This window comes from Ambystoma mexicanum, chromosome 1p, assembly GCF_040938575.1.
Source record: "Ambystoma mexicanum isolate Mex_15411 chromosome 1p, UKY_AmexF1_1, whole genome shotgun sequence".
NCBI classification, from domain to species: Eukaryota; Metazoa; Chordata; class Amphibia; order Caudata; family Ambystomatidae; genus Ambystoma; species Ambystoma mexicanum.
Genome location: NC_090921.1, coordinates 197,972,283 through 197,995,768, shown reverse-complemented (window position 1 = coordinate 197,995,768; position 23,486 = coordinate 197,972,283). Strand labels below are relative to the sequence as shown.

At 41.9% G+C, this 23,486-nt stretch overlaps 1 protein-coding gene across 1 annotated transcript in view; it reads left to right on the top strand.

The window, feature by feature from the left end:
• The window catches only part of LOC138466920 (extracellular calcium-sensing receptor-like), a 33,396-nt gene extending 10,293 nt beyond the window's left edge, over window positions 1-23,103 (top strand). Inside the window, exons 5-7 of the mRNA XM_069607232.1 lie at window positions 12,893-13,120; window positions 21,930-22,053; window positions 22,154-23,103. Of these exons, the coding sequence (XP_069463333.1) occupies window positions 12,893-13,120; window positions 21,930-22,053; window positions 22,154-23,103 (1,302 nt within the window). The remainder of the gene's footprint in view (window positions 1-12,892; window positions 13,121-21,929; window positions 22,054-22,153) is intronic.
• The last annotated feature ends 383 nt before the right edge of the window (window positions 23,104-23,486 follow it).

The following is a 23,486-nucleotide window of genomic DNA, read 5'->3' as shown; positions in this document are numbered from 1 at the left end:
ATAGGAATTCTAAAGAAAGCATTCTTCAGATCCACAACACTAAAGTAAGTAGCTGAAGCTTGAATCATATTTAATATCATCGTCACATCAGGCGCAATTGGATATTGTGGAGCAACAACCTTATTGAAGGGACGAAGATCAATTATGAAACAAAATGGAATTGCATTATCGCCTTTCTTGTATACAGGCAAAATTGGACTTTTGCACAATCTACCTGCAATTTCCTCAATCACCCCTCGAAACACAAAATCGCAAATAATGCATTTCAAAGCTTGCTCACCCTCAACAGAAATCTTATATTGTGGAATACGTGGCAGCTTTATTCCATGTTTCAAGACTATTTTAACAGGCTCGATCTGGAAAACACCGACATCATTGTCATCAATTGCCCATAAACTCCCTGGTACATCACTGAATTCTGGCGGTTAAGGTCTGGTTAAGAATTGAGAGGCAGAAAGTTGCTGTGGTGAAATCGTCAAACGCACTCCGTCAGAAGAACAATGAATTACCGCATTTAATTATTTCAACAGATTCAACCCCAGCCAATTCTCTCCACAATACGAAGTCAAAAGGAATGCACAGTGGTCCGTAAAGGGGCCCAATGAAATAGGTACCGGTGAAGAAACTGGACAAACAACTGGTGTGCCAGAAAACCCTACAGAAACATTGGTTTGCCCTGACAGTGGAATGTTTGGAACCCGAGAACCCGAGAATGATCAAAGGAACACTTCTGTGCCCCTGTACCTACCAAGAATAGATGTTTCCTATTTCCCACTATCATCTCAACGTAGGGACCTTTCTGATTAACCGGAATAGGTGTCGGTTCCAAACCCTGCTTCGGGCAATCCTAACGAAACATAATGTCATCAAAAGGAAGTTCTTCAGAGAGGTAAGCAGCAGAAGGATGGTTGAATATGTTTCTAGTATCCACACTTGGTACCTGATTATCCTGCGAAAAAGGTTGCTGTGGATCTTGTGCAAACTGGCTTCTACCACGGCCCTTCTAACCCCGGGCGACCACTGGATCATCTACCCATGTTTCCGAATGCATTATTCGACCTTTGTCGAAGGATCGGGCATTGTGCATGCCAATGACCCTCTTGCCTACAATAGGCACACTGGTTAATGTTTACAGGACCCAAGGGCATACTTCCTTGCGGAACATACTGACCTCTAATCTGCAAACTACCCCCTCTAGGGCCCCTAACAATTTGCGGCAATAATACTTTTGTCTTCAAATCACCTTTCCTTTTTTCGACTCTTTCTTTTTCATTATTGACACGATTCTCATAGTACTGAGCCATGTGCAGTACTTCTGATTGAGACTTCGCTTGCCAAGCACTCTCAGAAGACATAATTTGCGACTGGATGTCAAGCAACAATCCACACACAAATTTGTCTACAAATAATCTTTTCCCAGACTGTGTGCCTAAGTCTTGTCCACTGAAATCCGAGAACACCTGTTCGAACCGATTAAAGAACTTGGTAGCACCCTTGGACACAGGCCGTAAGCTTGTCCCAAATAATTCTCTTTTTGGGAATTATGGTTTTCAATTTAGCAATAATTCTGTCAGGTAAAGTTAGTATTACCTGAGACGGTCTCTCGCCAGCTGACATTTCTCCATCAAGTATAATTATGTTAGCCCATGTATCTCCTAACCCTGCTACATCATCTATAGTCCTAACTTGCTTCCACAAATCTACGGGCAGGAGTACAGGAAATAACAGATCAATATTACCTAAGGTGAATACTAAGGACTGCAAGACAGACTCCATTTCTTTATAGAATCCTGTCTGATTTTTCCTAATGTCGGGAATAGTTTGTCTAATGGTGTTCACTTCCTGTCTTGAGAACGGGACGTAAACAAATTGTGATACATAATGTGCAGGAATTTCTCGAGCAGGTGTACCTGCTACAGCATTAGCCGCAATCTCAACTTTCGGGAAATATGTCGGAGGAACCTCTCTCATAGGCAACTGAGAAGTAGGCAACTCCAATCACTTAGTAAGCAACAGAGCCAAATCGAGCGCTAAAGCAGTCGAAGAAGTGTCAAGTGAAACATCTCTCTTATAAATACTCAATAATTCTATCTTTTCACACAATCATCCTGCAGGTACTCTACCATTACATGTATCACATTTCTCTGCATTTCTAGCATATACTGACTATACGTGTCATATACTTCAACTGGAGTTATCGATATGTCTGAAATCCATCTAGTAGCATCTTTCATACAAATTCGTATTTCTTCGGGTATCGATTTACGACAAGGAAGGAACCGTTTCTGTACATACATACTATCCTCATCATCATCCTCATTCGGTAACCTTTCCAACTCCTTCCTATACTCAAATATCCTCTCAACATGCTATAGTACTTTCTCCACAGTGTCTCTAGAAAGCGCTAAGGTGTTCAGATCCCTCAACCCTTTTGGGAGATCTGTATTGTTTAGTCTGCCCCACATTACACATAAGTGTATCCCTAATCCCTCAATAAAAACATTTTTTTCAGGAAAATTGGCCATATTAGAAAGTGTGGCAAAAACATTAGCTCGATCATCTCTCTCCATACAATGCTTAGACCATGCAATCAAGTTCCGTTTTGTCTCTGGAGGTACAGTATTAAGAGTAAAAACCCTCAATCCCGCTCCCTGATCGACTACAAGCGGTGCAGGACCACTTGGAAGAGGGAGAGCAGGTAAATTCAATGGAGGCACTGCCACTGGTGCAATAGGAAGAGGCGGAGGAACCAGTGGAGGAACAACGGCTGGAGGAAGAGGAACAACAGGAAGAGCAGGGCCAACAGGCACAACAGCTGGAAGAGCAGGAATAACAGCAGAAAGAGGCAAAGCAGCAGGAAGAGGAACATACAGAGGTCACGGAGAGGCACCAGGCCTTCGTCCATTAACAATTTGTCGATAAATTTGTCAGAAACATGAAAGTCTTTAGAAGGATAGATTTTCTGGATGGCAAGTGAGAAAGCACTATCCATATTCCTAGCCGATTCAGACTGTTTATCTTGGTCATATAACAACGCCTTTTCGGCATTCGTCTTATGACGGCACGCATGTTTCTCTCTACTCTTAAGCTTTCACAAAACTTCTTTCTTCCAATTCTGTAAAACATCAAATTCTGCAGGTCTAGCCTTTTTCTTTAACAAAATTGACTCTAAATACTCAATACGAGGGATTACAAAACTACCATTGATTGGCCACTGAAGTTCGGAAGCATGTCTGGTTTGTCTGTGCCAAATATCATTAAACACTATACTACCAATGCCATGCTTACAGTACATCGTACAAGCCGGCAACCCCTCCTGTGGTACCGTGTGGCTGGTGCCTATCACTGCGGAATAATGCCCTGAAGCAGGTAGACAATTTCCCAGGCATATCAAAATATTGGTGTTACCTGGTAAATAATTGTATTTGCAGATACAATGCGCCAAAACAAAATATCAGGAATCGGGTCACGACTCACCTGATTAATCCTAAGGAGGTCCGATCGGATTACAAAGATTCTTTTCTAACTAATCTTACCTCGTGTTTGGTGATTTTGGCAAATCTGCCCGCCTCAATAAGTGGACCCTCGTCAAGATGCCAGTTCAGACCACAAGCTAATCGGCCAAGGATCGGGTCGCGCAGCGCTGCTGAGGTGTCGCGTCTCTTTCAGACAGTGGCCCCTTTATTTTGTCACACCGTCCGATCCCGGTCCGATAGCGTGTGTCAACCTTCGACAGTCCGGCATCAAACTTGAGGGTCCCTATTCGGGCGCCAACTGTGAAAACAGAAAGAAGATATCGAGGCTGAGTACCCCAAAAGGAAATACACCAAACGCGGGTTACAAAGGAACATACAAAAGATCTTTATTTTATACTGAACAAAGCAACAGATAGCTATCGGCCCTCAGTACAACACAGCGAACTCCAGTGTGGTTTGGTGTGCTCAGTGAGTGGGACTGTACATTAGAATAGTTCAACCCATTTCCCAGTTAATATTAGTTAATACATTACGGATCTAGGGTTCGTGCCGAGTTCGTGCATCTGTACATTTAGGGTTTACCTTTAATGTATTCACTAACAAGCCTTAATGGCAACGGTATATCTTAGGATTTCATGTTAAACCTTCTTAAACAGTTTTACACAATGTAGTCAAGCAAGTGTTTACATTTCAGTATTTGAATACATTGTGTTTAACATATGCTCGTGGATTAGCCTTGTTGGTGCAAGTAATCCTCTACACACAGGTCCGCGAAGGACAAGGTCTCAGTTCATGACCCCAACATGGAGCCTGCAGACAAGTTATTCATTAGTTTATACACAGAGGTCAAGACGGCCATGTTGCATTCGGAATGACATTGTTCACCATCTTAGAACACAGGGTGATTTTAGAGGGAGAGCCTAAAATAGTGGGTAGATCTAAAATGGCGGCTTACACTGATCTAAGGTCAAGACCTTGCAATGCGGATTTCCTCGCAAGTGGCTTATAAACAGCTTGGCGTAGGCCAATACATATATATTCATACAGTATAGGAGGCACGATACAATTTTCCGTTCGACACCATCACCAGCTCGCCACACATTCCATAGCCCTCATCATAACCCAAACCCTTGCTCCAATAATCACCTAAGCCTTACCATAACTGCAACTCTACCATGTACCCTAATGGTTACTTTACCCTAAGCACTTCGTTTATCCTAACCACTGTCCTACCAACATCACCAGCCTCTCTCCAATCTCCTTATGCCTTTCTTCAGCAATTACACAAACCATTTCTCTATTATCTCAGCCTTACAATAACCCTAACACTAACCCTGACACGTAATCTACCCTAATGACTAATCAAACTCCATCATATTTACTTTAACCTATATCCTTACCATATCCATAAAGCAGGCAATCACAAGCCCAGTAAACCCTCCTTAACCCTAGCATTTTTCCCAGCAGCACTACACTTGTGTCTCCTTTTCATCTGCTTGTATTGACTACTTTTGCTTGGCAACCTTTTCACTGCAGAGGTATTTTCACCATGACTTTTTCACAGTCTACATTTGTGTAGGCTTTATTTTCACTGTATACCACTTTAACATGTTGATAAAAAGAGCCGTATGTGTACTTTACTGTACAAAAGAAGTACACAACAATATCAAATTGGTACTCATCTGGCGTTTATTTGGTTGGCATCTGTCCCATTACAGGCTGGTACCTCATGCAAAATGTGAAGCATACAGTATTTGTATTTGCCTACTGCATTTATTTCTTAAGGGGTGTTTTTCATGTGCCATATGCATACAATATAATCATAGAGTGTTAACAGAAAGAGAGAGGGGGTAGGGAAAGGCAAAAGTAAACATGCCTTGTGGATCTCAACATTGGATAATTGTAGATGAATAATACAGGGTGGTGCCGCAAGAAGAAAGTCTGCAAAGGTGAAGGCTACACAGAAGAATAGCTTTATCAGTGGGCAGGGATAGATCTGAGCGCCTGTCGAACCGAAGGCTAACTCGGGTGGGTGAATTTACTTATGGAAGAATAATGAAGAGATCAGTAGGGGGTGGACATAATTTGTCTGTTGATTGGATATTTTGGAACCATTTGCCAGACAGCTCTTCTAGTAATTGTTACACAGAATCATATGTAGTACCCTTTGGGAACACCACACATAATAAAGACTACAAGTGTCAGTACAATTTCACCTTTGGTAAAAGCCTGTACTACACAGTAAAGTGGTAGCAATGGCTGAGCAGCCAGACTTATCTCAAGAGTAAAGTGAGCAGTACAAGAATTTACACAAAGGACAGCAATTACTATGGTTCAAATAAACACTGATTCAAGGTTTCTGAGTAAACAAATATACATTTATTTCTACCATCAGTTACAAAACAGTTCAATAATATAAAGCAGAAGAAAATCACAATCGTAATACACTACACACCACCCAATCAATTCTGGACAAGTTAAGCTCAAAATGAAGTGTGAGCAAAATGGCAAAGAACAAGGTTATCAAAATTCAACAACAACAATAGTGATAGGCAGGAAAATCTAGAAAAGCCGTACTACAGCTAGGATTAAAATCAATAGGCCTGGGCCAATGTTAATGGTTCAGAGTCTTTGCAGAGGATCACATAGTGCAGTTTAGTTTGTGGTTAAGTCTTTGCCATAGGTTAAAACGAAGTTGGTCAGCGAAATAGTTATTCAACAGAGTAGGGCAGGACAAGCCTTCGCAGAGGCAAAAGATTTAAAACACTTTCACCGTGTTCGGACGGAACGAATGATCGGATTTGAACAGTTCCTTAGATGAAGAAGAATGCTGCAGCTGAGGTGGTAGTTCCCGGCAGTTCCTGCAGCCTCAAAGTTACTGTAGCGACTGTCGGACTGACAAGAAGGAGGAAAACTGGAGGGTCCTGCGCTGCCCAGGGAAGAAGCCAGCAGCAGAGCAAAGCGTTTAATAAAAGGTGTTCTCCTTAAAAACACAAAGGGACTCTCGCTCACTGGCTATCCGGTTTCCTGTGGCACAGCAAATTCAACCAGGCTTAAGAGGAGGTCCAAGGGCTTTGTGAGCTGGTTGGTCCCACCAGGCTCAAGGGGAGAAGACTCCTTGCGGATCTCCTCTGTTATCGAAGTTTCAGGTGATTCAGACCTGCAGCAGGTCTTCACCGGGATGTCCATTAGTTGCAGCAGTTGTCTTCCTCCAGCTTATCGTTGGCTGTCTCGATCCAGTGGCGACTCTGCCTTCCAAGTCCCAGAGACCTGCTTTTAAGCAGTCTTCCCGCATTCACATGGCCTGGCTGTCAATCACACAGCAGGGTGGCTGTCCTGGCAAGACAGTACCTAGCCAATCAAACCAAAGTGTGACTTTGGTCTCCAAGGAGACCCTGTGCAGGGGGCTAAAACCCCTCCCTCACATTCAGTCCACCCAGACACTCAGGCGCCTTAGGAGTGCTTCTGTGCATAAGCCCACCAAAGGACGGCGAACAATGAAACCAAACCTGGTTTGGCGCGCAGAGTAAAACACGAGAAAGACCTTTACAAAAACAAATGGCGGATAAACCCAGCCGAAACCGAATAAAAATAAAAGGGGTCCAGCGGGTTTAGAGTTTGAGGCTACCAACATAGCCTCTAACTATACCGAGGCTATTTTCATAGCTTGCGATAGAAAGAAAAGGGTAGATACCACTGCCACCAGCCAAATCCTAGAGATAGGGGAACGAAATAATGTTCCATGAGAAATAGACAAAAAGAGATAACTATTAACCCTTCCAGTACTCTATCGAAGATAGTTTGTACTGGGTCTGTAATTTTAAAAAGTCTAGTAAAGTCAATGGCAACTTTACATGCTCTGGGAGACAGTAGTCAGTCCCAGAAAATTGAGTTTACAGTGGGAAGTCTAAAAAAGACAACCCTGTGTCACTATACTAAAGGTGCTGTGTGACACACAGTAGAAAAGATGATGCCTATGGAGTTGGTGAGACTCCATATCCATGAACACAAAAATGTACAACGCACAGCAAAACACATATAAGAGTGGGAAAAAAGGATCACACTCTTACCAGGTGAAAAAAAAAAATCCTAGAAATCCAGAAAAGCTGCTGAGAGACTCAGTAGGTAAGGGAAATTAGCCATTCTGGAGAATTCTCCTTAACACGCATGCACAATGGTACAAAGTCAAATCGTGTTTGGACAGGGTGCGGGTGTGGAGTTTGTAAGATGTTGACGGTATGGTCATATTTACTTTTTTATTTTATTTATTTGTTTTTTTTAGTTTGTTTTTGGTACAATGCACCTTTACAAATATTTGCTTCATCCTTTAAAACAACAGTATAAACATATATTTTTCTCTTAAGAACTCATAAAACTATTAATGAAACATGAACATCATATTCTACTAATAAATTAAAATGAAATAATTATACAAATCTCTTCAAACTTAGAGCAGTCATGAAATAACAAATACAGTTATATCGTTTCATCATTCTTACAGACCGTATTCACTAGTATGTCAACACTTAAGCTTTTCCTCAAGAACAACAATAAAGCATATTAGTGCAAGTATCAGCATCTGGGATTTTCCCCACATGCATTGTGACCATAGCGACTCTCTAGAGTGAGCCGAATTCCTGTTGTAGAATTTACCCAAGTGAAAACTTCAAATGTTTTCGAATTGACTACAGTATATAACCAGGTGTTTAAGCGACTCAGGGCTATCTTTGTTACCACAAAATCTACAACACACTCCTTGTCTAAGATTAGAAGCTTCTGTCCAATACTTAGTTCTTTCTCCCGTGTGCATAAGATTTAATTTAAATCTCAAATACAGATTCCTTGCTTTAGGACAAGAAAAGATAAATAAGTATTGCAATCTAGGCAATTGTTTGTGAAAGAAGCAATAGTGATCATTGTAAGATTTATATTTTGCATTGACCTCTCTGAGGTTTGCCCAGTCCATTTGGAAGAATTTCCTTGTTACCACATACGGTCGCTCGGATAATTCTTTATGATACATAGCTACTGTTTGTAGTAACGCTTCCATCTTCTCATATTTGCTCTTGTTAAGAGCAAGGCAGGCTGCACTCTTCTTGATTTTTTGTAAAGACCGAATGTCCTTCTTACTTAGTCCCCAGTAAATGCTATTGCGTTGGCCTATATTTCCTAGGATCAAAGCACTCAGTGTCCCCTTTCTGGATGCACTTTAGGAATGGCAATGTCTGCTTTAGTTGAAGATCATAGTTCTGAAGCAGAGGTATGTTTAGCTCAATGTAAACGAGTAAATACCCCATGTATTAACCTCAACCTTAGAGGTGAATGTAAGGTTTCTTGGGGTTAGATAAGGCCTACCTAAAAAATTATATTTTCCCTGCCGGTGAAGGGATGTATAAGCACTTCCTTTTGCTTACTAGACAAATGAAGGGCTGTTGCATTAGTGTATATTTCCTAAAATAAAGACACTCAGAACCCATACGTTCAAATGGTCTTTTTTTCCACCCTTTGCCTTGCTCTGAACCATCACTGACAGCTTTTCAGTGGATGTATTCCTATGGAACATCAGTGGTGCAACTTGAAATGCACCTTCTGAAATACTGCAATCAGTATTTCAGCAATACAGTCTGTGCAGGATTGTTCTGCTGTCCTAAAGCCTGTAGATCGATAATCCATACAGACTGATCTCAGGTGGCATGATATTTTCTGAATACAGTTATCTGGTATGCGCCTCGACAGACCCTAATTCCCATATGTTCAGCTTAACCAGGTTCTATAGTTTCAATATGTGAACATCCTTGTATAATTGTTGAGTGGGCTCTGCTGGTTGGTGGCAGGCTTTGCAAAGTTTCAAGCAGCACAGTACAGTTGGACTCTGCAAAGATAGTGGCTATCACTGTTTGAAATCCAGTGTGATGTCCTGCCACTACTCCTTACTCCTCTGGATAAACGAGTGTGATACAGACAAATGTAGTTAAGACTGCACTAGCCCAGTCCAAGACCAGATAGGATCTGTTTTTATGGACGTCTGGAGTCAAGGTTGAATGTGCTTCTGTGAATGTGGTGACAACAACAGACTGGGAGGCTGCTGTTACGATTTACGTGAGCGCCAAGCACATGTCAGGATGTAGTGATATGTGTGACACCACTAGCCCAAGCATATAATAAACGTTCCTTGCAGCCATGGGTGTGACAGTGTGAGTAAAACCAGTGTATAACTAGCTGTGTGTCTGTGTCTTCATTAGGGCCAAACGTACCATGCCATGAGCACGATAAGCTCACACCACCACAACAGGCGCCAATATGATTGAATGGCTGTGACTTTCTAATGTGTGCCCCCCTTTTCACCTTCATTTATCACAAATGTTGATGATCTCCTTGATTAAGTTGTAGAATATTGCTACTCATGAGAAAAGTGGGCCTCATTCCAAGTCTGCCAGTATCCTGATGTAAATTTGGCAAGGATACTGTTAAGGCGCGTACTGTTTCCACTGCCTGATGTCCCGGCAATACTTGGTAATATTACAGGCGGTGGAAATACCGGTAAATGTCCATTTCATGGAGTCCCATAGGACTCTATGGGGGAATTTGCCAGTATTCTCAGTGCTAGCCATACCAGTGCTGAAAATACCAGCTGTTTTCTGTCATTGGGGGCCTTAGTTATCAGGTGGTTAGGTAAGTCAGGTTACCCCCACCCGCATACTTGTACTCTTCCAGTCTGGTAAAGTGGCAGTATATGTAAACACCTGCACTTTTTTACTGGCAGGGTCATAACGAGGCCCATTGACTTGAAGACTGAACAATGCCAAGCCCTATGGAAACCTATAACCTTCCAAGACCTGATGATGACATTCTGTTTGTTACCTGGGTGAACCAGACTGTTATCTATGAGTGTGAGGCCAAGACAGTAATCCATGCCTGTGTATCATTGGAACTTGTCTTGGCACACTCCTGAAAACGTGTTCCTTATCAAAGTCTTGCTTGAACCAGCTATATTGATCCCAATGGCATATAGACAAGATCATAGGAAAAAAGATGAACCAGCATCTTGTGGGGCCCTAAAATCTGCAGCTGCCTAAGCCAAATTGGTCATTGCCTCTATCCACCCTCTAAAATCTCAGCAAAGTCTTCATAATTTCTGGATCTCAACTGCATCTCTCGACAAGGACTTTACCTCCAACTGAGCAGAATTGTTTACGATATATCTCCGGTTTAGTGGACCTTTTTTTGTGGATGCTCTTTGGTTGCCCAAAAAAATATACAACCAGCTATTGATCCACTTGCCACAGAATTCCCACACCTGGAGAAGAAGACCTTTGAAATCCCTAACCGATAATGGACCTTTATGTGTGGTAACTCTTTTTGGAACAAGAAAAGGACCTAATTGCAAAATACTCAACTCTTTTTAAACTCCTCTGAAAGAGTCCAAATAGACCAGCCAGAAAGTACTTGAAAGTTTGACATATCTTACAAAAAGATTGCAAGATATCTGAATCATATCTACTAAAGTAGGTAGCACTTGAGTGCTAAAAGAAACTAAACTATGAACTAAACTCCCCATTATAAAGAAACCAGCACTAGATCCTGCCACGCCAACCAACTACCACACCATCACCACAGTCCAGTTCCTATTGAAAATTCTCGACCATGCTGCATACCTCCAAATTCAGTCCCACCTCTTGAATAACAACATCCTAAGCCCACGTCAATTAAGTTTCTACCATAGGCGCAGCACTGAATCTGCACTTCTAGATCTAAAAAATCAACTAGACAACATCTGTGACCTACCTCTTCTACTCCTGCTCGACTTGCCAGCAGCTTTTGACTTGGTCAACCACCACGCCCTCTACCAACACCGTACCATGGCCTCATTTCTCCCCTGAAGCAACCAAATAGGTTGCCTCATTCCTAGTCGATATAACAGTGAGGGTCTATGCCGGAACTGCAACAGGCAGCAACCCCAGTGTTATGCAGAAGTTCTGAATTCTGACCGCATATCCTGCTCACACCCTGTGTGGCAAGTTTTCTGCATGTTAAGTTTGTTTGGCTCATATGCTGCTCAGTCTATCACCTACTGCTTAAAATACTATCCTCAATACCAAGATAGCCCGATAGCAGACAGCATCTAACATCCTCCTGGGTCAACAACTCATTGAGTGCTAACGATACCAGGACACAGTCAGCCTTGCATCTACCTATGAACCTGTTTTAACCTAAACATTCAGACAATTATGAACACTTCCATCTAAAGAATTGGGATTTCCTGCAACTAATAATACCCTTTAATGTATATAAAAAAAAAAAGCATTGAGTGTTAATATATATATATAACGTGTGCAGTGTATACCTGTGTGGACCTTCCAGTTGCTCACAGTGATAACTGTGGTACCATGCATCTCGTCTGCCTCATCCACCCCCTAAATGCTTGCCTTAGATTCTTAACTGCAATTACACATAAGTGAGTAGGGGGGAGTTAACAATTAAAGTCTTCTGGTTAGAATGATCTCTCTTCAAACTGTGTTTAGGGTAAGAAAGCACATACTCATGTCAGTAAAGGGGTTTTCACAAACTTTCCATGGCACACCTAGGGATGGCTGCAGTTCAGCAGTCACGGTCAACCGTAGGATGGAAGGATTGTGGACACAAACACATGGTAACATGATATCACTTAGAATATTGAAAGTTGCACCCAAATATATTATTCAAAAGTATTCCTGAACTACTGTTACAGGACAATGTTACAGCTCAAACACATATAACAGTAAGATATGTAGAAAGTCTATAGAAGCATCCTCAACAACACAAGATGCAAAACCATTGAACTCCACAGAATGGGTAGGGGTGGGTTGCGCACTACTCAGCAATATCCTTTGCAAGAGATGGATATGAGGGAAGGGCATAGCTCTGGCTGTCCTTCTAGTCTGGCTACAAAACACATCCTTTAGTAACTACAGGCTGCAGACTGTGGTAGTTTCTGGCAATCTTGGTGTCTGGTCCATACACCTCTTTGAGACAAGTTTAAAAATGGATGAGCAGCAAGGGTCTCACAGAGGAAATGTTCTTTCAGCTGGTGACTGAGATGGTCCTGCCAGGTGAAGCATAGGGAACACCATTTCTTGCACTCAGACTGGTCAGTGAAGAAGTCACTTTTAAGAAGATATTTCCAGAGCTTAGCTGACAGAAATCATCATCTTTAATCTATAAATTAAACCACTGTTCTTACTGCTCAATGGCCCCACTAGCATGATACACCAGTATGCTGATGATACACAGTTTTATCTAAGGGTCACATGATGTTGCTCAAAGATCATTGACCCTATGCAGGCATTATGCAATTGTGTAACTATTGAAATGTCACACTGTCTTGTTAATTCTTTTTGTGTAGATATAAAGCATATCACTTCTGTATTTGTTGGTAGGTCTTCCACTACCTTAAGAATCTTAACTTTCAAGCTATAGATGGCAGAGTGGTATTTTTGGAGGGCAACAGAAGTCCCTTTGCACAATACGACATTGTTAACTGGCAGCGTGGTGCCCAAGGTATCCTCAAACATACCAAAGTGGGGGGTTATGACTCCAGTGGCCCTCCAGGCGGGACCCTCACTGTCAACAACAATTCTATCCAGTGGGCAGCAGGGAAAACGCAGGTATGTTTGGAGCAAATCTCACTGGGAGGTTTGATATTTAAATGTCTGTTCTATTTATGTTCTTGATTAAAGATGTGATCTTGATGATTGATTGATGGATCTGACCAGATGTCATATTGTGTCCACTTTGAGACGACCGACTGTGACTTTACTCCAGAAAAATGACTTTGGACCGAGGAACCTGATGTTACATGGTTGCATTACTCCACAAACCAAAGGTCAAACTGTGCCATTATTATTTTTCCAGTAACTTCACATTAGACCATCATATGAATCTAGGTTCTTGAAACTAGACACAAGAGTGTGTCTGTAAATCAGCAGTAAATGCACTGATTTAATGTCAAAATCAGTTACTGTTAATGCTACTCAGTCCTGTTAGGAAATATAGCTAGCTCACATTCACTATATGTAGCAGCGTGCAACAATGGGCAACAATGAGTTTCTCTGACTTTAATTTGCTAAAGCACAGGAAATGAGCTTTCTATTATACCTTTTTATATGGGACTTGTGGCTAGGACAATGCCATACCTAGTGCTGAACTAAGCAGACTAAATGTCGCCACTGACGGTACCAGATATACCAGGCTTCACACTCTATGAATCCTGGACTAAATAGACCACACAATAACTACACATGCCTTTCACAATAATGCTCACTGGCATTTTATCTTCATTTAGAAAAAAAACAAAAACAAATGGAGATAAAACATCAGTGTTGCATCTCATAACACATGCCAGAAATAGGAAGAAAAGTCTAAATTCAGCTTAGAAAAAATGCAGTAATCATAATATGTTATTGCGTTTATGACAATAGTACATTTGCATCAGACTTTCTCAACTTCCCCACCAAGACAATCATTTCTCGTTTGCACCCTTTCTGGATTATCTTTTAGTAAACCACGCAGAGCACACACATTTTTATGTTCAACCTTAAAATATAACTGATACTATAGCAGGCCTGCAAACTCCCACTTTCCAACAAGTGACTAAAAGTGCACAGGAAAATACATCTGTTCTCTGGTACATGGAGAGGAAATGTGTTTTCTCCCCCATGCCTAATTTGACACTTCACTAATTAGAATAATGTTACCTCTAATTAGATCATTTTATTTTATTTTGTCACTTATGCTTACCATGAGTTCAGTGCCTCTTTGGTTGCATGGCAGGCAAAGAGATGTCTTCTACGAAGCTTGCAGTCTCTCTCCCAGTGTCAGCTGCCTCTGGCTCCCTCCTTTCTGCACTGCCTCCAGCTCACGACCCAGACTGCAGTCTCACAGCTCACAGCCAGGAGGCAGCATCCAAACTAGTTCCATTTTCTTTTTCTCCTCTATAAATACGTCCACCCAATCTTTCTCTCACCAACCTTTCTTTCCTCCTTCCCCAGCTTTTAAGCTCTCTTTACTTCTGTTCCCCGCCTATTTTTTCATAAAGAAAGCATATAGTCTCACCACCCGCCTTTGTGCATCCTGCCGTGAGGTCATCCATCAATCAAACACCTCCCCTTTTGGCCTACACCCCATTCATTTTTCAAAACTCTTTCTGCTTCTCCAAAATGGCCTTTATACAACACACTTCCTCCAGCTGGATGAAATGTGCTACATAGCATCCTGACATCCTCTGTATTTGTTTTTGTGTTTAGACAATGGAGCTGTGTTTTGCTGGTGAACATTCTGCTGTGTCATTGTGCTCTGAGCTCCACTTCCAGGCACACTGCAAATCAGCTTTCAATTTTCACATTCATTTTCTAAGCCACATCGCAATGTGAAAGCATCTGCACCACCAGCTTACAGCTGGTCTATGGCCTAAGCAAAGCCCACACTAATGACTAATAGCCACTAGTATTAGTTTTGCTAGGGTTAGTCATTAGTGGGTTAGTATTTATTAATGTTACTTGTTAGCAGCCCTACACTACACTGTCCTAAGCGATCTCCCAAATCATGCTTCACATCACCACTAAATCACACAGCTAGCACAACATTAGCCCCATTTAATTGAACTCTGAGGCTCTGTTAAAATTAGTGCACAGTTGAAATTCATGCACTATTTATCTGTACAGTTCTGTGGCATTAACCATGGAAATGTTTTGCAGATGTCCTGCATGCAATTATTCCTTGAGGGACATCCACCAATATTAGGCCTTAGATTGGAGGATTTTTCTCCAGCTCTATGCTGCAAATACATCCTCGACTTCAAGGTCAACCTCGGAATTCAGTGGGGCAGTGTAAGTGGCAGACTCTGAAATGACCAGTGGTTTCATATGCATAATGGGTAGTGGACCCCACTATGAAGGAAATACAATCAAAGCAGACTGCTCAGCCTCAGAGCAGCAGTAACTGTCCTGATATCATGCAGGCTGCTTTGCAGAACCTGAGACAGTGTGCACAGGGCACACATTTACTGAAATGCACTGGCTCTGCCAGTGTGAATGAGGTTGCAATGCTCACCAAAATAAAAGAACACAGAGAGAATCAGGTGGGCTCTGACACATAGACAAAACACTAGCTAAGTGCATACTTAATCAAAACGTATTAGCTCATATTAAATGCAGACTATGATTTAAACACTGTTTTTAAGGCATGTGATCAAACAGATACAATAAAGCATCCAGTTACAGAACATGCAATCCTTTTAGGATCATATCAGAATATACAGTTTACACTACAAAATGTCCTTCAGGGAACGTAAATATTGTACTGTTGTCAAGACAAGTGAAATTTGGATTGGCGAGCAGCCCCGAATCATATTTCAGCTTTCAGGATTCTATGTTTGTTAAAGGGAAAGCAACAGGCTCAGTAGAATAATCTACTTATACCAGAAAAGGAAAGTGGACATATTACCATTTTCTGAAGTGTGTGGCTATGGTGTCTGTACATGTGTGAATGAGTGTGTGGAGGGTAGAGTGGAGGTCAGGAACAGTACTTAGCTGACCACTAGATTATTTTCTGGTACAATAAGAGCGGGACATGTGGCACGTTCTGGCGGTGCAATAACCGTGAAATGAGAACATGGTGAAAGGGCGAAAGGGACAATTAGCAAAACTTTGGTACAATGTGAAAGTGGCATGGCGTAATATTTATTGGCTTTTAATATTCTGTCGTTCCTGGGATGAGAACCCTAACTCCTACGAGGTCCCAGTAGACAGAGAGGTTGGCGGTTGCAGATTTAATTTGCATTGATGTGTTTACCAGCCGCCTAGTTCCCCAACCACCAATGTGCATTACTCCAGGTACTTGGAGCCAGAGGTCTGACTGACCAATCACTCCTGTAAGACCTTAGACTATGAACATACTTAAGGCAGAAAACATCCTAAAATGCGTCATCTGCAGAAAACAAGACATTAGGCAGTGTGATTTCACTTAAGTTACTAAATATCAGTTAATCATAAATGATACATGCCACAAAATGCAAGTAAATGAAGATAGGAAATACAAAAAAGGTAGCAGGCGCCCCTCTCTAGAAAGAACATGGCATGATAACCTGTTCAGTGGTTTTTACCCACTTTGAGAATCTGCGGCCATTGCTTTTTGCTCACTGTACTTTTTACAAAGGGGGAATACCATTTGAATATCAGTCGTTGTCCCTCCGACAAGGGCATTCCAGCACCGAAATGCCAGGCAAACCTCCTTTGAACAAGAGTGCCAACAGCAACCCCAAACACGTGTTTCAGCCTTATTGGGCCTCATCAGTGAGGGGGAGCTGTGCCTCTCTGAGCACAGTGAGCAAGGGGTCCACGTCTGGATTCCCAGAGGTAACTTATGGTGACCAACCCCAAGTTACAGGCAAAAATACAAAAAAGGTAGCAGGTGCACATCTCTAGAAAGAATGTGGCATGATAACCCGTTCAGTGGTTTTTGCCCACTTGGAGAGTCCGCAGCCATTGATTTCTGCTCACTGTACTTTTCACAAAGGAGGAAATGCATTTACTATGTAGAGCAAATATCATTGCAATTCTACCCTCCCTTCATTGGTCCTCTTCCGGCACACCTATTTCCCCTCCCCTACCGTTATCTCCTTAGCAATTCTGGATTGTATTATCTTTCCCCTTGAAAGTATTTGATTACTAACCCTAATTAAATGTCATGGTCTGCAAATACTTTTACATCCTGGCTGCAACCAGGTGACTTTGGCGCCTTGAAGCACTTGTGCAATTTTGCGAATGTATATGCGACGCCATTAAAATACATTAGTACCCTGCAGTACTATCCACGGGATTACACTGAAAGGTAATTGGCTCATTTCCAAGCCCTACCTCAGTGTAATCCCGTGGACGCACGAACGTCGTTCACGTGCCGGGTACACTCTTTTTTTTCAAGGCAACCTTGTTAAGGAAGAAGGGACCACACGTAGCCCTTTCTCCCTTTTCCAAAGTGGCCTTTTTTATTTTTATTTTTGTCCCATTCATTAGTATGCAGCAACTTCACGCAAAATGGCGCCCTGTTGCTCCATACTAAGGTAGCAGTATGCACGGTTTAGTGTTCCTAGAACCAGTGCGTACTGCAACAAAACCTTTTCAAATGGCAAAGACATGGCGCTTGAAAAGGATTCGTAAGCCATTAGCGTTCCGGGGCTGCAATCCAGGGAAAACCAGTATGCCGAGCCTGCAGACCACGGAATACTAATGGCAATAACCACTGAGCCAGCGGGCCATTACCGCCTTATGGTAATGCCCCCGGGCCACCGTGTAACTTGAGGCCCCGGGCGCATTACCGTAAGCGGCAATGGCCCGTCTGCTCTGTGGTTATTGCCACAATAACAAGTAAATAAAATGTAAAATAATCTAGTCAACAGAGTGTTGTCCTGCTTGAATGTGACACTAAATAGTTTTATGTTCGCGGAAACAGCCAGCACAACGCCTCAATACTCATGGTTACTCAGTGGTTTTCTTAATCTTTGCTCATGTGCGACTTTTACATAGTGTGCTTTAAGATAAAACAGACGGGATTGCCATAAAGAAGGTCTCATTCATTCTCCATCTTATGTGAGATGGGCCAGGCTAAGATCAAGGATGTGTGAGTGCCGCTGCAAACTCCTAGTGGAAACCAAATTCATTCTCTGTCTTCCAGTTCTGGGTACCAAGGACATTTAAATCTACATTAGCAGAGGATGGTGTCCCCTAAAATAGGAGCAGAACATGCATTTATTTAAATAGACAAGCTAGCCCAGGGGCATCAGAGGCTCACCACAACATACAACACATATCACAAATTAATCAATATTTTAACCGGAGTTCCAGAAATCCAAGAGGAGTGCAACAAAAAGACTTTATGCTAATGAACATGTCTTCAAGTTGCGTTTAAACATGGTTAGTGAACTGCAACCCCTCAAAACTGGTGAGAGTGTTCCGAAGTTTGGGTGCAGCACTAGAGAAAGCACCTTGGCTCACAACTGTCAATTTCACTCGCGGGACCATCAACCGGTTGGTATGGTTAGAAAGAATCGTCCTGCAAATGGGGGGCCAGGCAATGCTATTGGGAAGATGTCATGGGGTACTGCCGAGCAGCCAAGTGTGCGTTTCAGTCAAGATACAGCAAGAGATAGACGCTTCTAATGGTAACCAGTTTAGCCCCCTTCTGGCTTATGAAACGTTCCCATTTTCATAGACCCTCGATTATATGCACTCACTTGAAACTTACTGATTTCTCCCTTATTGATCCCAAGTAGCAGACTATTATAATAGTCAAACTTGGCACCAAAAACAGCTCTGGCCACTAGCGAACAGCTCTTTTTATCCAAGAAAAGATGCAGATGTCTCAGCAGTTTAAGCTGGTAAATGGCAATAGACACACTGGGCCTCATTCCGAGTATGGCGGTAAGGGATAGCGGCTACCGGTAATGAGACCGGTGGCGGTAATCCCTTACCGCCATACTCCGAGTTCCCTCTGCGCCCTCGCCCTTAACGCCTGCTTTGAGCAGGTGTTAAAGTCGAGGGCGCAAAGGGGCCTCCAAGCCAATAACGGTGACCGTAATGAACGGTCACCGTTATTTGCATCTTCCCCATTCCCATTGAGCCCTATGGGGGCTCATTTGGGAATGGGGAAGAGCCTTGGTGAATGGGGAATTACCGCACCGCCAACCTTGGAATGGGGCGGTGATTCCGCCATCCACCAAGGCGCTGCCGGTCCGGGTACGGCATCAACCAAGGCGTTAATAGCGCCATTGGTTAGCGCCGTACTCGGAATGAGGCCCACTATGTTTTACCTATGCTTTCATGGTTAGCTCTAAGTTGAGGACAACACCCAAAGTCTTGACTTTTCTTTGCGTCACTTTCGTGCACCGCGCTACAAGAAAGCTGTTATATTTGGTTTTGCTAGTCGCTTCGCTGTACCAGGTAACACCAGCTCAGTTTTCGCGTCATTAAGTGCCATCCCATAGTAAGCATCCATTGATGAAAGGTGCAATAGATCTCAATAACAACCACAGTGTCCCTTTAATAGCCCCCTGAGATTTGAATAAGGCATTGCGTGTCATCAGTATACTTGGCATACAGCATTATTCTTTCATCCATTGACTCGAACAAAGGTCACTGTTAAAATATGGTACAGTGTTGGGGATACGCATGACCCTTGCGGTGCAGCATACAGCAGTATGAACACATCTGCCGCTGCAATGCCACTGGATACCCTTTCGGATCTGTTGGATAAGAAAGAGTTTACCCCGTTTGCTGCTGAGTGTGAGAAATAGGCAGATTGTAACAATCTTTCAACTAATATCTCATGATCGACTCTGTCGAAGGCCGCCAACAGATTCAAAAGCATCAGTTGCACACTGCTGCCTTGGTCCACTGCTTTTAATATGTTTGGTCTTAATATCTTAAAATGAAGCTTCTGTACAGTAAGCTTGTCTAAATCCACATTGCCACGAAACAACAATATCATTCTTCGTTAAATGGTCTTGTTTCTGCAAATACGCTGCTCGATCTAAGATCTTTAGCTGTTTGTAATTGATCAATAGTTGGTCTCAATAGTGGGGTCTATGAATGACTTATATATTAAGGGTTTAATCCTTCCCTGTTTTATTATATTAGGTTCCTGACCCTCTGAAAAGGGTCTGTTGATTTATTTGGTAATGATTGGTATCAGTCCCGGAAGCCCGGAGCACAAGCTTTACTACAGCCGCAGGGTAACTTAGTGGTTTAAACTATGCTCGATCCATAAAGAAAGGGGTTTGCAAAGAGTGTTTAATGCTTTGGGGAACTTCTCCATTGAATACCACCTCAAAGTTAACTTCACAAAAATGAAAATTATGAAGTTTGGGAAAAATATCTCTAAACGAAATTACATATGGGGCTACCAGTCAACCATCCTAAAAGTTGTGAATGAATACAATTATCTGGGAGTCTTAATGTTCATGAGATACACAGACAGAAAGTTAATTGAAACAAACTACAGAGTGGGTACACATTGGGCTCGGGATTAAATATTCTTCATCTTCGCTTCAGTGACTCTTTCCTTAATCTTGCTATAATGCTCTACAAACAAAAAATGTATCCCTGTAATACTATTTGGCTTAGATGCGACAACAGACGATGTCAGTCCTTGGCCTGATAGGTTAGAGGGACACTACTGGCAAAATTGTCTTGGACTCCCTAAAACCACCCCAGTGTGCCTGATTAGATGTGACCTAGGGCTGATCTCACAATCAACTGAATACAAATTAGGAAGGGTCCTTTTTTACTGAAACTCCTGTTATCTGAAACGAATACGCTTCCGGAAATCTTAATGAAGGAAACCCTCCTAGGCAGTAATGTGCAGGTGTCTTTCATTACCAAGTCTGTGGAAAAATGCTTTAAAGAAATAGAGTTTACCTAGAATATCTCAGATCCCTTAAGAACACAGCAAACATTGCTGAGAAAGAAAGCCGAAGTATGGGACTGGTAAAAAAATGAATAACATACACCAAATTAGATCGAGCAAAATAATTCCACAAATACTATGCAACATTCCTGCACATTCAGACATATTCAAGATTGTTTCCGGACAAGATGGTTCAGAGACTTCTGATAACATTCAGGTTAAACCAACTGGAGACATTAGAGGTCGTAGGCACTCAAAAACACGTAGAAAGAAACCTCAGATACTGTTGATTGTGCGCTGGGTCAAAGGAAATAGAAAGCTTCAAACATCTAGGAGTAATATTTTTGGAAGATTCGTACATACTGAGAAAAGTCTGGGTTGGGTCAGGTTTTGTGAAGATGATGGTGGAGAGACATGTGAGTATACATTTAGCAATTTTTGCTTTTTGGAATTAACTAACAAAGAAGCTGTTGAATCTATTAGTTGGCAATGAAGCTTTATTGGAGATTCAAGGACTTTGGCTGATGAGTCTCTGAAAAATAATGATTCTAATGGAAATAATAGGTTTATGATCATAAAGTTAAATTTTTATTTAAGTCTAAACTCATGATGAATTGTTTCTAAATTGTTATATTATTAATGGTTTAGGTTTGTGTGATATGTTGCAACACTCTATAATTCTCTTTACACAAATAATACAGTGTGTAAGGTTTCAATTGTACACCAAATTTGCACTTGAAAGAAAAAATAAGAAAATCACATATGTCCTAATTTACTGCCACTTAAGTACGATTCGCTCCTCCATCAACGATAATCAAATGATCCTCTCAGTGTTTTGCATTTCTCTTCTCGCCATTCAACTAAATTTCTTACCCTTTGTGTAAGGTCTGTTCTGTCATACTTAGTAATGTACACAACACAACAGATGGGTGTGAAGCTGTGCAATATAGCTTTAATATGTATTGTATGTCACATGTAAACTTGCTTGTATCAGAGATTACAGTCCTTTGTCTCCAGGTCCCACCATCTGTGTGCAGTCCCAGCTGTCACCCAGGATTTAGGAGAGCTGCTAAGCAAGGAGAGCCTCTTTGCTGCTTCCAGTGTGTGCCCTGTCCTATTGGGGAGATTTCCAACCAAACTGGTGAGTGAAATGTGTTCACAAGTATATTATTCTCCATGGAATAGTATAGAGTTATTGATATTTGATTTTCTATAAACTTCTTTTGGTTTCTGTTCCCCAGACTCAGCCGAGTGCACTAAGTGTCCACCCGATCACTGGTCCAACACCAGGCAGGACATATGTATAGCAAAGACCACAGAATTCCTTTCCTTTAAAGAGCCTTTAGGAGTCATCTTGGCAACATCTACCATTTTCTGCTCACTGGTCCCTCTTGTGATTCTAGCAGTTTTCATCTATTACTGGAACACACCCATTGTCAAAGCCAATAACCGTTCACTTAGTTACCTACTGCTCCTGTCACTCACACTTTGCTTTGTATGTTCTTTAGCTTTCATTGGGTATCCCACCGCAGAGAAGTGCCTGCTACGTCAGCCAGCCTTTGGAATCAGTTTTGCTCTTTGTGTCTCCTGCATCTTGGCCAAAACCATCACAGTGGTCATTGCCTTCAATTCCACCAAACCCAACCATGACTTAAGGAGATGCATCGGACCCAAGTTTTCATATACTGTAATCGGTCTCTGTACACTTTCTCAGGTTCTTCTTTGTATCTTTTGGCTGATCCTTTCCCCCCCTTTTTCAGAGACGAACAACCACACTCAGCCTGGAAAGATAATAATTGAATGTAACGAAGGGTCTCCCCTTGCTTTCTGGTGCATGCTAGGGTACCTTGGGATACTGGCGACCATTTGTTTCTTTCTAGCATTCCTAGCAAGGAAACTGCCTGACAGCTTTAACGAAGCCAAATTCATCACCTTCAGCATGCTCGCCTTCCTCAGCGTTTGGTTCACATTTGTTCCCGCTTACCTGAGCACTCGAGATAAGTTCATGGTTGCCATGGAGATTTTCGCCATCTTGGCATCCAGTTCATCATTGCTTTCATGTATATTTTTTCCAAAATGTTACATTATCCTGTGGAAACCAAATATAAATTCTAAAAAATATCTTCTGAGCAAATCAAACATCAGAATGGATTTTCAGAAACATGGATTTTTGATTATTGGTAATTTATAAAATTAGAAGAATGTTCTCCATTATGTTTTTAGTAATGCTGTGTTGCACTGTGATAAGTGTCCATAGAAACCATAATCCAATGTGCCGTAACTCATAACTGGACCTAGACTGGTGAATTGTATATCACTAATAATATCTAGAGGCGGTCAGTGGACAACACTGCAAGACCACTTTTCTGGAAGTTCTTGTAATGTGCACTACTTCTGTCACTTTCCAAGAGGAAATATTGTTACAAGACAATCTTTGCGGATGCGCCAATAACTTCACTGAGACATTGTCAAACACCTACTGCCTTTATCAACGCATGTATAGTGTGCTCATGAGCGAAGAAAACATTGTTAAAGAAACATATCATAAAAGCGGTAAAGATATCCTGTGTATAC